The sequence below is a fragment of the Pinus tabuliformis genome, chromosome X (genome assembly GCF_031772625.1).
Source record: "Pinus tabuliformis cultivar Carrire ecotype Pingquan chromosome X, CPIR1, whole genome shotgun sequence".
NCBI lineage: Eukaryota > Viridiplantae > Streptophyta > Pinopsida > Pinales > Pinaceae > Pinus > Pinus tabuliformis.
In genome coordinates this window covers 1280956513-1280970405 of record NC_142308.1, presented here as the reverse complement: position 1 = coordinate 1280970405, position 13893 = coordinate 1280956513, and the positions used below count along the sequence as shown (strand labels likewise).

The 13893-nt window shown below is 41.3% G+C and overlaps 1 protein-coding gene across 3 annotated transcripts in view; it reads left to right on the top strand.

The window, feature by feature from the left end:
* Positions 1 to 13893, top strand: part of LOC149144721 (isoleucine--tRNA ligase, cytoplasmic-like) — a 739557-nt gene that overhangs the window by 472831 nt on the left and 252833 nt on the right. For all 3 annotated transcript variants that reach the window (XR_016264930.1, XM_089449912.1, XM_089449913.1), the window contains exons 21-24: positions 1582 to 1645; positions 1732 to 1799; positions 3461 to 3583; positions 3661 to 3726. Coding sequence is in view for 2 of the 3 variants with exons in the window: in XM_089449912.1 (XP_089306038.1) it covers positions 1582 to 1645; positions 1732 to 1799; positions 3461 to 3583; positions 3661 to 3726 (321 nt within the window). In the remaining variant the exon portion in view is untranslated. The remainder of the gene's footprint in view (positions 1 to 1581; positions 1646 to 1731; positions 1800 to 3460; positions 3584 to 3660; positions 3727 to 13893) is intronic.

Sequence of the window (13893 nt, the reverse complement as noted above, 5' to 3'; positions counted from 1 at the left end):
TTGGTTTCATTGATTCCGATTGGGCTGGTGACCCTGATGATCAGAAGTCTACTGTAGGTTATGTGTTCACTCTTGGTTCAGGAGCTATTACATGGGCTTGCAAGAAACAAAGTGCCATTTCTCTTTCTTTAGCAGAAGCAGAGTATCGTGGTGTCGTAGAAGCTAGTGAGGAAGCCTTGTGGCTTCATCAGATCCTATCAGAGTTTGGCTTTTAGCAGCAGCATTCGACTACACTTTGGTGTGATAATCAAAGTGCCATTCAACTATGCAAAGATCTAGTCCAACATCAACGCAGCAAACACGTTGAACTCCATATGCACTTCATTAGAAAGCTCATTCATGACCATGTTCTTGAAGTGCAATATTGTTCAACAGATGATCAAGTTGCAGACATCTTTACAAAGGCTCTCACAATTTATGGTTGGTGTTCAAGAAGTTGTCACTAAGGGGGGATAGGCTCTAATGCCTCCTTCCTTCTCTTATTTTCTCATATTTGTACATCCTTCAATCCTATCCCAAGTTGTTCTTCATGGGGGATGTTAGGATATTCCAACACATAGGAAATAGTTAAGTATAACTTGGCCTAGTGTAGAGTTAGATAAAGTGTGTTTCTTTACTATGTACTTTTGTAACTTACAATCTGACGGTCACGATATGTAGTGGTCTGATGGTTCACTCTCTCCTCGGTATTACCGACACTTGATCTGGCGTAACACCCAATTGGTCCATGATTTCTATTTAAAGAGCATGGAGGGTCATTTGTAGGGTAACCGTTCATGAGAGAAGCTTATGTAAATTTTCATTCTTTTATTAATAAATTGCCTGAAGTGGCCGCGTTGGCTCAGGCTGTGAACTGTTTCCCTCTTTGAGGGTTTTAACCACATCAACAATACTGGTGTATTGATCTGTGATCTGTTTGTGAATGGCGTCCTTTGGTGTTCTGTCTGAGGAACTTACCTTGTAAATTCCTACATGACATCCTCTGTCTGCTTTGTTACTACTGAGATTTTCATTTTCTATCATTTCTATTTTACCTGCACCTTATCTTGTACCATCTCAAAGAAAAATCCTGGTCAACCCCTAAAGGATACACATTGGTATTTCACATTGCATGATGACTCTGGCACTGAGCTTGCATTTCAGTCCCCTCACTCGCCCTTGATTGCCATCTCTAACCAGCCTTGATATCCTCTCTCTCTTTTGTTACTTGTCTTATACTGTGTCTTAGCTAGACATTTGGCATCTAGTGTCCAGATTGTTCTTAGTTCTTAATATCTTTCTGATTTTAGCATTGATCTAGGAGATAATTTCACACTCCCACTTTATACCAACACTGGATGTTCTATCTTAGTCCACTGGCACATTTGTCGTCATTTGTTGAAAGATTGGACTTTACCTTAAAGGGGAAAAGACTTATTTTATCTTATCTGATGCATAATTCATAGGTCTCTTGTCGTTTCACATAAATGCATGTTGTGATACCTATCATATCCAACCTTCTTGTCGAAGGCATTTGCATTGATGCTGAATGCCAGTTTGTTTTGCTTTCAATGTGTGATGACTGATTTCCTCAACTTTCAGATCATTCGCCAGTTGAATTTGCCTAAAGATCTAGAGAAAGAAGATGTGGATGCAGCTGGTGATGGTAATTGCAACTGAAAATTGCATTTTGGTTTCATCTAATTGTTTTGTCACTACATCAGGTGTTGATATACTTCTCTATTCATACAGGTGATGTTCTTGTAGTCTTGGATTTGCGTCCTGATGAAACTCTGTTTGAAGCAGGAGTTGCTCGTGAGGTAATGCTTGTTTACTGTTATGATTTTTTACAGAATGGTTTTCTCTTTGGAATATATTCACAGAGAGTTGTATGTTATCTTAAAAGTTGTGATTCATGCTGTTCCACATATTTTCATTTTCATGGTTAAGGCTTGGTCCTAGCTAGACTAGGAAATTAAAACCAAATACAGGTTTATCTGGTAAAACTACTGTTTTCTAAATGTGATTTGATCTACGCCATGTCTCCTTCATCCTTAACGTTTACACCGAATAATTCAACTTAAGCCATAACACAGAGGCTTTAAACCTTCAAATTTTGAAAGCAACCTATGTTGAATTGCATGCAATATCTCTTCTGTGTATTTGCGTAGGCCTAATGGATTTAGAGTTTTGTAGAATTTTCAGTCAGAAACATAGCTTAAGAAGATGCCTTGAATGATCTTTGACCTTTTGCACTGACTTCCAAGTGTTAGAGATTAGTTTATTTGTTTTACGTGTATTCTATAGGTGTTTCGTATTTCAATATATCATCCATTTGTGTTGTTGGTTAGCATATATTCTCACTGACATAATAATTACATTTAACATACTTTTGCGTTAGCTAGAATCTTTGGAACTCCTAAAACAACATTATTTTATTATTTTTTCCACAATTGGCCAGTCAGTTTTCTCGGATTTTATTTCGTTATTTATGTCTGAGACTATGTGCGAACTTACATATCTCTTCATGTTTTTCACTTTTCATGTAAAAATGTTTTTTCTTTTACTATGTGTTACTACTCTCACACTTAAAACCTTGCAATTTAGTGGCACTTTGTCATTTCACCAATGTATTTTAAGACACAACTATTTAAATCGTTTGAAAATTTCCTCTAGAAAAAGTAGCGTTAATTTTCATGCGGAATGCCTGTATGGTAGATCACCAGTTTATGGAGTGAATGTTAATCTTAGCAGTTAAATTTCGAGTGGATGGTTATTGGGCTTGTTATTTCTTTGTTAGTGTGAGGTGAAATGTTTGCTGTATGTGACATCATTTACTTTCAAACAGGGTTGTATTCGCTGTTGTCCAAAGCAAACAATGGAAAATTCTACTTGAAATATATATATAGAGAGAGAGGGGTTTATTATGCTTGTTATTTCTTTGTTCGGGTGAGGTGAAATGCTTGCTGTACGTGACATTATTTACTTTCAAACAGGGTTGTATTAGCTGTTGTTAAAATCAAACAATGGAAAATTCTACTTTTTATATATATATATATTCAAGTTTTCTACTTCAATCCACTTCTGTTTTCCTGTAGGGCTCAGCGTTGTGAAATTTATGAATATGCTATGTTTAGAGCTTTTTAAATGTTATAGTCTATCAGATAATTGAAAATCAGTTAGAATCAGGTTTAACGAACCTTCTAAATTAGACAGTAACGATCACAAACTAGATATCCATATCCGTCAGTTTCTGCTTTTCTTGAAGAATCAATCTTTGGTATTTAATGCCATACATGTAAGAGATAGTCCTAAAAACAATTAATTTTAGGTGGAAATCTTTGTTTTGGAAATGCCCACCACCAAGCCTTTTAAAGCTGTAGCCTATAAGATGGTTGTTTATTACAGTCAATATATGACTAATCACTAGAATCTGGCTAACATGAAATGTCTGCTTCATTACTTTCCTTCTTTTTGACAGATTATCAATCGAGTTCAGAAGCTCCGTAAGAAAGCTGGATTAGAACCAATGGACAGCGTTGAAGTCTTCTTTGAGCCATGTGAAGGAGACAGACTTGTCTTGGAACGAGTTATTGAGTCACAGGTATGTGAGATATCAATGAGAGTTATATGTGTGGTTGGTTTATCAGGGTTGACTATTTTTGACACATTGTTTTGCAGGGTTCTTATATAGAGGATGTTATTGGCTCGCCATTACTTCCTTCTAGTCTCTGTCCAACTTATGTGGTGAGTAAACTTATTCAACATGTCCATCTAGACTTTCTCAAGAAAACCTTCATTTTGCTTGACATGGAATTGCCCATAAGATAAGATACAATAATTTTATTAATGTCCAACGAATGATCATAAATTGGTCAATAGGACAGAAGGATACAACCAGTATGAGTACAATGTCGGAGTGGAAATGCAACTCCTAGAAAATGCCAAAGCTAAATCTGCGATAAAATGAAGTAAAGAATGATACAATAATAGAATTATAGAACAGCCTCTTAAACATGTATATAACTGGATCATGTAGAAGGCTAAGTGAATAAGTCCAAGGCTGGAAGCCGATGATGTCAAGTGAGCTAGCCTATAGCAAGGGACTTGGAAATAAAAAGAACTGAATCCAGTAAGATAAGCTGATTTTATTAATGCTCAATTAGTGACCACTATAGTGGGCCAATAGGACTCAGAAGTACAATTTAGTGCAAGTACATAATGGGAATGCAAAAGCAACTCCTATTGGTAATCTACAAAAAATATAATACTTGAAGTGCTAAACAACAAATTTGAATCAGTATGCATGCAATGTCAATGTCAAATATAATATGTTTGATAAGAAAACAAAACAGCTACATGTATATGTGAAAATTCTATCATTGCAGCAACTGATTTACTTTTCCTACTTACTTCACCATAAGTTATTCATGAAATTACTTCAATAAACATTAAAATAAACAATGCTGCAGATATCACACTGTAATACAGCAACAAACATATGCACAAGAATCAACACATGGACACAGTTATTTTGGACTAATGTCCCCGGAAAAACCCAATGTGGGAAAACCGGTGCAGCGAGGGAGGATTTTATTATTCAGCAATTTTCTAGTACAACAGGGTGCCAAACTAGCTTACCCACAGATAGACAAATTTTCCAGCACTTCTTTTGAACCCAGCGTTAGCCCTACTGACCTATGCGCAACATGAAACCCTCTGCGTCAACCTGTTGAGACTCTGCGCAGCCTCTCTAGCCTTCTACGTCACTCTTGCAGCCTCTGCTTGGATGATGCAGACCCTGCTAGCTCTGCACAGTCTCTACTGCCTCTGTGTGGCTCCCTCTGGCCCTGCGTCTGCCTTTTTTTCCTCTGTGCTAATCTCCTATCTCTCTGTTCCATACTTGCTGCCCCTTGACTACTCTCCAGACCACTGGTTCAATTTCTCAGCTAACCCTGCTCCAGAAATTGAATTGACTGGTCTCCCTCAGTGTGTTCTCCAAGTGACCCTCAAGCCTCCTCGTATACTTTTCTCGTTGACAAATCAACAGCCAAGATTAAGTCCCTAATCAACGGCTAAGATTAGATTTGGCTTGATTCATGACTTTTGGACCATTCTAACACAATTTTATATTAATACACATTAATATTTTATTTTCCCTAAGTTTAGACTTAGGGACTCCATTAAAAATATTATATATTTTAATATCTCCCAAACTGTTTAGAATCTGCCCAAACTCTTTCTGGGTATTGGAGATCTCATGTGCCTTAGCCTCCCCACCAATTTTTGTGGCTAGAGCACATTTGATGCTACCCCAAATCAACACTCCCTCTTAGTGAGGACTGTGCTCTAGTAATACTCCTCACTTAGTATCACTCTGATCACCCGGCATCGATCCCTATGCTGATGCAAAGCTTCCCTACCCAACATCCTCTGCACTGCTGCATCCTGTACTGCTGCCCATGACTCTGCTACTACCACTGCTGCATCTGTACGACAACTCCCTCTGCATCCATGTTGTTTTTGGTCCTTTCTCCCAACACTGCATCCGCACTGCAACTTGCTCTGCATCTGTGCTGCTGCTGGTCCTTTCTCCCAACACTGCATCTGCACTGCAACTCCCTCTTCGTTCGTGCTGCTAACACTCATTTCTACTTCTGAAAGGGGTTCTTTACCATCTCCATCTTTTCCCTGAAGTAGTCAAATTTTGACATTCCAAGGGCCTTGGTGAGGATATCTGCCACCTGTTCTCCTATAGGAGTGTAGCTCAACTATACAGATCCTTGTTGGACACAGTCGCTGATAAAGTGAGACCAGATATCAATATGCTTCGACCTATCATGAAACACTGGATTCTCAGAGAGTTTAATGCAACTCTAATTATCACATATGATCCTGGTCACCTCCATATTTCTTTTGAATAGGTTCACCAACAGTTTTCTAAGCCATATGGCCTCACATGAAGCTGTGCTTGTTGCCATATATTCAACCTCAGATGAGCTCAGGGCCAAGGACTTCTGTTTCGTACTGCACCAGGAGGTCATTCCTGATCCAATGTTGAAACAGTACCCAGAGGTACTTTTCCGATACACTGAACTTCCTACCTGATCTGCATCAGTAAATCCACTCAACCTGATATCCTTCCCCTTGGTGTATAGGAGCCTATAATCAACTATTCCCTGTAAATACCTGAGAACGTGTTTGGCTGCTGCCCAGTGTGCCCTCTTTGGTTCCATCATGAACTCACTGAGGGTGTTGACAGCGTAGCAAATATCTGGCTTGGTATTGACCAGATACATCAGGGACCCTATGAGCTACTGGTATAGGGCGGGATCTACATCCTTGTCTTCTGATGCATCAATCTTCTTCCAGTTGGTGATCATTGGCATAGCCATAGGTCTATAGTCTCCCATCCCAAACCTTTTTAGGATTTCTGTAGCATACCTTCCTTACCCAAGGAAGATTTCTCCTTTCTGCTGCCAAACTTCCAACCCTAGGAAGTAGTGCATTCGTCCCAGATCCTTCATATCGAACTCTATGGCTAGATTCTTCTTGCAGTCCTCGATGAGTTTGGATGATCTTGTCAGAAAGAGATCATCCACATATAATACTAAGATAAGTGGCTCGTTCTCTACGACCAGATAGTAGAGATTCGGATTCATGTCACTCTTGACAAACCCCATCTTCTGCAAGTAGCCATCTATTCGACCATACCACGCTCTCGGTGCCTGGTTCAGCCCATACAAGGCTTTCTTCAATCTGCATGCATGTGACTTCTTCTCATGAGTTTCAAAGCCCTCTAGTTGTTCAATGTATACCTCTTCTTCTATTACCTCATTCAGAAATGCCGTCTTGACATCCATCTGATGGATTTCCCATCCCATCTGGGCTACAAGAGATATCACAGTCCTAATAGATGTATACCTGGCTACCGGGGCGAAGATTTTCTCATAGTCAATCCCTTCCTTTTGAGCATACCCCTTAGCCACAAACCTAGCCTTGTATTTCTCAACACTGTCGTACGCAGCATATTTGATCTTGTAGATCCATCTTGAACCTACCACAAATTTGTCTTAAGGCCTTGACACCACCTCCCAGACATCGTTCACCATTATGGAGTTATACTCCTCTACCATTGCATCTGTCCAGACCTGATGCTGAGCTGCCTCTTTGAAACTGGCAGGCTCTCCATCTTGAGCTACTAACATCTGATATCTGTCTGGATGCTTTCGCTCCCTCTTACTGTTCCTTGGTTCACGGATGAAGTTCTCTGCATCATGCAGAATCTGATGAAGTTCCCTGCTAGTTCTTCCTCTGCCTGCAGGTGCTTTTGTTCGCTCCTCCTCCTCATCCTAAGAATCTTCCTGACCTGAGGAAGAATTCTTCACTTCTGTTGGTTGAAGAGGCATGACCAATGCATCCTCTTTCGACCGCTCCTTGGAAGGCATTTTGCGAGATCTTTTGAAAGCTCTGTCCTCCATGAACTTTACATCTCGTCGTACTACTACCTTCCTGCTCCCTAGAAGATAGATTATGTATGCCTTAGCATTCTCGCTATATCCCACTAGATATCCCTTTTCTGCAGTCTGATCCAGCTTCTTCCTCTTTTCTTCAGGTATGCGGCAATATGCTAAACTCCCAAATATCCTGAAATGATCTACTTCAGGCGTCTTCCCAGTGAAGACTTTCTCTAGAGTAATCTTGCCCAATGCCCGATGAGGAGTCCTGTTTTGAACATAGACAACTATGTTGCATGCTTCGCAGAAATTTTGACATATCCTCATCATACAGCATGGCCCTAGCTGCTTCTACAATAGTCTTGTTTTTCCTTTCAGCCACCCCATTCTGCTCCAGATTGTAGGGAGTTGTCCACTCTCTTTTGATGCCCTCCTTAGCCCAATAATCAGTGAAGTCCTTATCGACATACTCTCCACCATTATTTGAGCACAAAACTTTTATTTTCTTCCCAGTCAAATTCTCCACCAGAGCCTTGAACTCCTTGAATCGACAGAAAAGCTCATCCTTGGTTTTCAGAAAATAAATCCAAGTTTTCCTCGAGTGGTCATCAATGAAGGTAAGGAAATACTCGGCACCACTGAGAGCTTTGATGGACATAGGTCCGTAGATATCTCAGTGTATCAATCCTATTACATTCTTGGCCCTGTGTTTGCTCCTAGGAAATGCCGCCTTGGCATACTTTCCTAGAGTGCAACCCCTGCATACATCATCTCCTTCCGTACTCAAATCCAAAACTCCTGTTATAGTGCTCCTAAGAATTCTCAGAGCTCCATGGTGCAAGTGACCCATCCTTCTGTGCCATAGTTCATTCAAGTCCTTGTCCCCATGACTGCCTATTAGTGCCACTGATGATTCTAGTTGTAATCTATACAACCGATTACTTTTGATCCCGAACTGCACTTTCTTTTTTTAACTTGGGTGTTTGACGTATACCTTTTCCTTGATGAAGTAGATGTCATAGCCCTTGCCTTGTAGTTGTGACGCGGAAAGTAAGTTCATTCCCAATCTTAGTACATGCAGCACATTTGTGGCACGGAACCGCTCTCCTAATTCTGTTTGAAAAACTATGGTACCCTTCCCTACTGGAGTACACTTTGCCTTGTTCCCCATGGTGATATGAAATTTCATCTTCTCTTCTCAATATTCTGAGAAACACTCCCTGATTCCCGTCATATGCCACGAGGCTCCACTATCTATATACCATACTTCTGATGATGCAGCACTAGTCATGCGCGCCACTTCTTTCAGCCTGGAAGCCAACATAGAGAAATCGAAATCTCTTTCCCTTATGCAATCTTCTGAAAATCTGCGTGAGTCCCCTGAGGTGGATGCCTCTGCATCATGGTCTTGACCCATAACTGCTTTTCCCCTTTTGTTTCTGATTACTTGCTCTGATACCATGTGAAAATTCTATCACTGTAGCAACTTATTTACTTATCCTGCTTACTTCACCATAAGTTATTCATGAAATTACTTCAATAAACATTAAAATAAATACTGCTGCAGATATCACACCGTAATACAGAAACAAACATATGCACAAGAATCAACACGTTGACACAGTTATTTTGGACTAATGTCCCCGGAAAAACCCAATGTGGGAAAACCGGTGTAGCAAGGGAGGATTTTATTATTCAGCAATTTTCTAGTACAACAAGGTGCCAAACTGGCTTACCCACAGATAGACAAATTTTCCAGCATTTCCTCTGAACCCAGCGTCAACCCTACTGACCTATGCTTGAACTAAAACCCTCTGCATCAGTCTGTTGAGACTCTGCACAGCCTCTCTGGCCTTCTGCGTCCCTCCTGCAGCCTTTGCGTGGATGACGCAGGCCCTGCTGGCTCTGCGTAGTCTCTATTGCCTCTGCGTGGCTCCCTCTGGCCCTGCGTCTGTCTTTTCTGCCTCTGTGCAGCCGCTCTAGAAATTGAATTGACTGGTCTCCCTCACTGTGTTCTCCAAGTGACCCTCAAGTCTCCTCTTATACTTTTCTCGTTGACAAATCAATGGCCGAGATTAAGTCACTTATCAACGGCTAAGATTAGATCTGGCTTGATCCATGACTTTGGACCATTTTAACACAGTTTTATATTAATACACATTAATATTTATTTTCCCCAAGTTTAGACTTAAGGACTCCATTAAAAATATTAATTATTTTAATATCTCACAAACTATTTGGAATCTACCCAAACTCTTTCTGGGTATTCGAGATCTCATGTGCCTTAGCCTCTCCACCAATTTTCGTGGCTAGAGCACATCCGATGCTACCCCAAATCAACAGTATCCAGCTAAACAAAAGGAACAAAAGAGCATCTAAAGTTACATCGGACCTAGAAGCAGAATGCGGGGACCAAGAAGAGGATAATGCTTTAGTGGATTCATCAATCACTATAATATCCCCTATCCCATAAAGTTGCTAATTGCAACAAATTTTGTAATTTCTGGCATTGGAGGCAATTTTGACATTTTGGAATTAAGAAAAGTGGGTGAATGGGTCCCACACTCATGAAAAGGAGGCAATGTGCACCCCTTGAGGGAGAGAATGTGAATTAGTGGAAAGTGGGTGCCACCAAGGGGGTACGCATGGGCTAGGGGTATATAAGGCAAAAAGGGAGGCATTTCCAGCTATCTTTGACTATCACACTTCAGAATTTTACCTCTCTTGAAGTTGTTCAGCACAAGGGTTGGAGTTTTGTTGAGCACAAGGGATTTCAAGCCAAATCCACACCAGTTTTGGTGAACTTCCAGTATCATAATTGGGGAGTCCATTTTGGGGCTTCCACAAGGAGTTAGTTGTTGATTTTTGGGTAGCATCGGATGTGCTCTAGCTCTGAAATTTTGTGGAGGGGCTAGAACACATGAGATATCCAAGACCCAGAAATCGTTTGGAGAAATTCCACATGGAGTGCATGATATTCAAATAATTAATTATTTTTAATGGTGCCTAATTAAAATAATTAAAGTGAATTAATGTAAATATGGGTCAGAAGCTTCTAAGTGACAAGGATCAAGTCTAATTTAATCTTAGCCATTGATTAGAGATTAGATCACGACCATTGATTTCTCAATAGGAAAAGTATAAAGGAAGGCTTGGGGTCAATTGGAAAACACACACAAGGAGAGCAGCACTTGAGCTAGATCGCAATTCTGGGGCGTGGTTTGCTGAGAATTTCAGAGTAAGCTTCTAGTGCAGGGAGGGGCAATTCAGTGGCGAGACTTTCGTCCAAGGCTGAGAATACATAACAGAGAGGTAGTGCAGCACTAGGGAGAGACAATGAAACTCCAGGAGGGTGACGCAAAAGCTGGAGGGATGACGCAGTCACACAGAGGCAGTGCTAGGGTTTCTATGAGGCAAATTAGGCATCAATTCAGCAGATCGATTTCTGAGTTGGGAAGACTCACCGAGAGGGTGACACAGCTCCTAGAGTAGGTGACTCCGTCCAAACTATCTATCTCCAAATAGAGGTACTTTTGCCAAGTTTATTCTCTGTTGGGTGAGTCGGAGTTGGCACCCTAATTGTATTCAGAAATCTGCATAATAATAAAACCCTCATATCTGGTGCACTGGTTTTCCCACACTGGGTTTTTTCGGGGACGTGTAGTCCAAAAATAAGTGTGTCCTTTGTGTGGTGTGGTTGTATCATTTATTTTTTCAGTACGTGATCTGTAGTGTATTTGCATTAATATTTTCTGAATAATTATGAAAATAACTTGTTAAAATGAAGAACTCAAGTAGGTAATGCAAATCAATTTACCACAGTAGGATTTCTGATTTGTTAGATTCAGAAATTTTCACATCGTATCAGAGCGATTGTAGATCAAGGAGTACTGAAGCCATCAATGAAAGGACAGAGGAAAAATTTGTGCATGAAGACAGTTGTCCCCAGAGATAGCACAGTTTTAGGCCAAAAGAGCAGAGGAGGGGTGACGCAGTCACCAAGTGAGGCTCATGCAGAACCTGCGTCAGCCTGATTGGGTGACGATGTTGCTGCATAGGGCAACGCAGTGGTTACTTGGCAAGCACAGATACTGTTGAGTCTCGGTTTTCCAGTCGCTATGGCTAGGGGTGCAGCGCAGATTTTATTTGGAGTTGTTGGTCAGGTGCTGATTCTGTTGGTGCAAAACAATACCTAGTGGGTTAGAAGCAAAGTAGAGGGAATTAGTTCCTTAGAAGATTTCTTGCCAAGAAATTTAGATCCAGTGCTGAGCAGCAACAAAGAAAGATCAGAGAGGGGTGGTTCGACAGTGGTTGGCAGAAGGATTTTCGTGAAGGAAATCGAAATTCAGAGGGAGCTTGTTCCTTAGAGGATTTCTAGCGCCAAAGAAATCCAGATCCGAGTTTTGTTGGGGCAACAACGAAAGAGGGAGAAGAGAACCAGTTCGACATTCATTTGAGCAGAGATGGCCGTTAACGGACTGAGGGATCAAGATAGGTTGGATGGAGCATCCAACTTCGTCATCTGGAAGGCCAGGATCTGGCTATTTCAGATAAACATCGCATCAAGGATTATGCCTTGAAGACGGTTGTTGTTCCGGTTGATGTTGATCCTCTCAAAAAGTATGAGGACGCTCAGGCAAAAGCAAAGTGCGTGATCTTGGATAGGGTCAAGGATCATGTGATCCCACATATTGCTGAGAAAGACATAGCAAGGGAAATGTGGGAGGCCTTGACCACATTGTAGGAGGGAACTTCCGTTCAATGGAAGATGTTGCTTGAGAGTCAGCTAAGACAGTTTCAGATGCAGAAGGGAGAAGAAATCGATCCCTTCCTTCTCAGGTTGCAAAGGATCTATGATTAGCTAACTTCCATAGGGGCTACACCAGATGTTGAATTTATGGTCAAGACTGCACTAAATGCAGTCACTAAAGACTGGGAAACCTTTGTCCAAAGCATCTTGGGCAAGGCTTCTCTTCCCAGTTGGGAGATGTGGGTAGCTCTTCGATAGGAAGAGATCAACCGATGGACCAAGGTGGGTAGCAGCAGTAAAGCGATCAAAATCAAGGAGGAAGAGGAGGATGCAGTTCTCTTATCAATGGGATAGCAAGGGCAACAGAAACAAAAGAAGGAGATATCCAAAGTCAGATAATTAAGATGTGGAGAAATGGGTCATTTCGCCACGCAGTGCCCTCAAATGAAGAAGGGCAAAGAAGAGAATTTTGACTCAAAGGCTGCTCCAATGCAAGCTGATAAAGAGGACAATGATGATTGTGCCATGAGTGCTCATACACCTCTAGAAAAGAAGTGGGGCGATATAGAACTGTAGTTGGAGCTACAGTGAAGTAAAGGGTAAGATCCTTGAGGTGCCCAAACTCTTGGATCACATACGGCTATGGGAGCCCAAGCTCTGACCACAGCAGTGTAAGAGGCATATAGGCGGTTGCAGAAGTGTAGAGAGGCAGAAAGATGGTTGCAATAATGCGAGAGGCACAGAGGTGCTTACAACAGCGTAGAGGCAACAGAGGGAGCACTGGAAAGCAACAGAGGTAGCTTCACCATTGGGAGGCTTCCAGACTAACAAGGATGTCAGTAGTTGGCTAGATCAGTTACTTACTTCTCGGTAACTGAGTTGCAATGCAGCAGTTAGTAGTGGTAGTGTTATGGGCAGCATGATGCAACATGTTAAGAGGAAGTTGCAATACAGATGTAGCAGTGGCAGTGGCAAAGCCATGGGAAGCAGTACAGGATGCAACATTGCAGTGGATGTAGGGCAGCACGCCCAACATCAGCACAGGTACCGATGCAAAAGGATCAGTGTCATGTTCAGTGGTGGAGCATTACTAGAGCACATTCCTCGCTAAGAGGGAGTGTTTATTTTTGGTAGCAACGACTGTGCTCTAGCCATGAAAATTGGTGGAGAGGCTAAAGCACATGAGATCTCCAAGATCCAAAAATAGTTTGGGGAAATTATGCCCAGATAGAGAGATATTAAAATAATTAATATTTTTAATGGAGTTCCTAAGTCTAAACTTAGGAAAATTAAAATATTAATGGGTATTAATATAAAACTGGGTGAGAAGGTTCTAAATGACATGGATCAAGCCAAATCTAATCTTAGGCGTTGATTAGAGACTTAATCTCAGTCGTTGAAGACTCAACAGTAAAGTATAAGAAGAGGCTTGAGGGTCAGTTGGAGATACACCAAGATTGATCAGTCAGTTCGATTTTTTGGAGCAGGGTTTGCTAAGAGAAATCGAACAAGTGATCTGAGTTGCAGTGAGGGGCAGTGAGTACATAGCAGAGAGGCAAAGATAGTGCCAGAGAGCCAGTACAGTGATTGAGGAGGCTACATAAAGCCAACAAGAACCACACAAAGTCCGCCAGAGACTTCGCAAAGGCTGAGGGGCCTGCGTGGGTGGCACAAAAGGTCAGAGAACTGATGCAAAGAGGTAGAGGG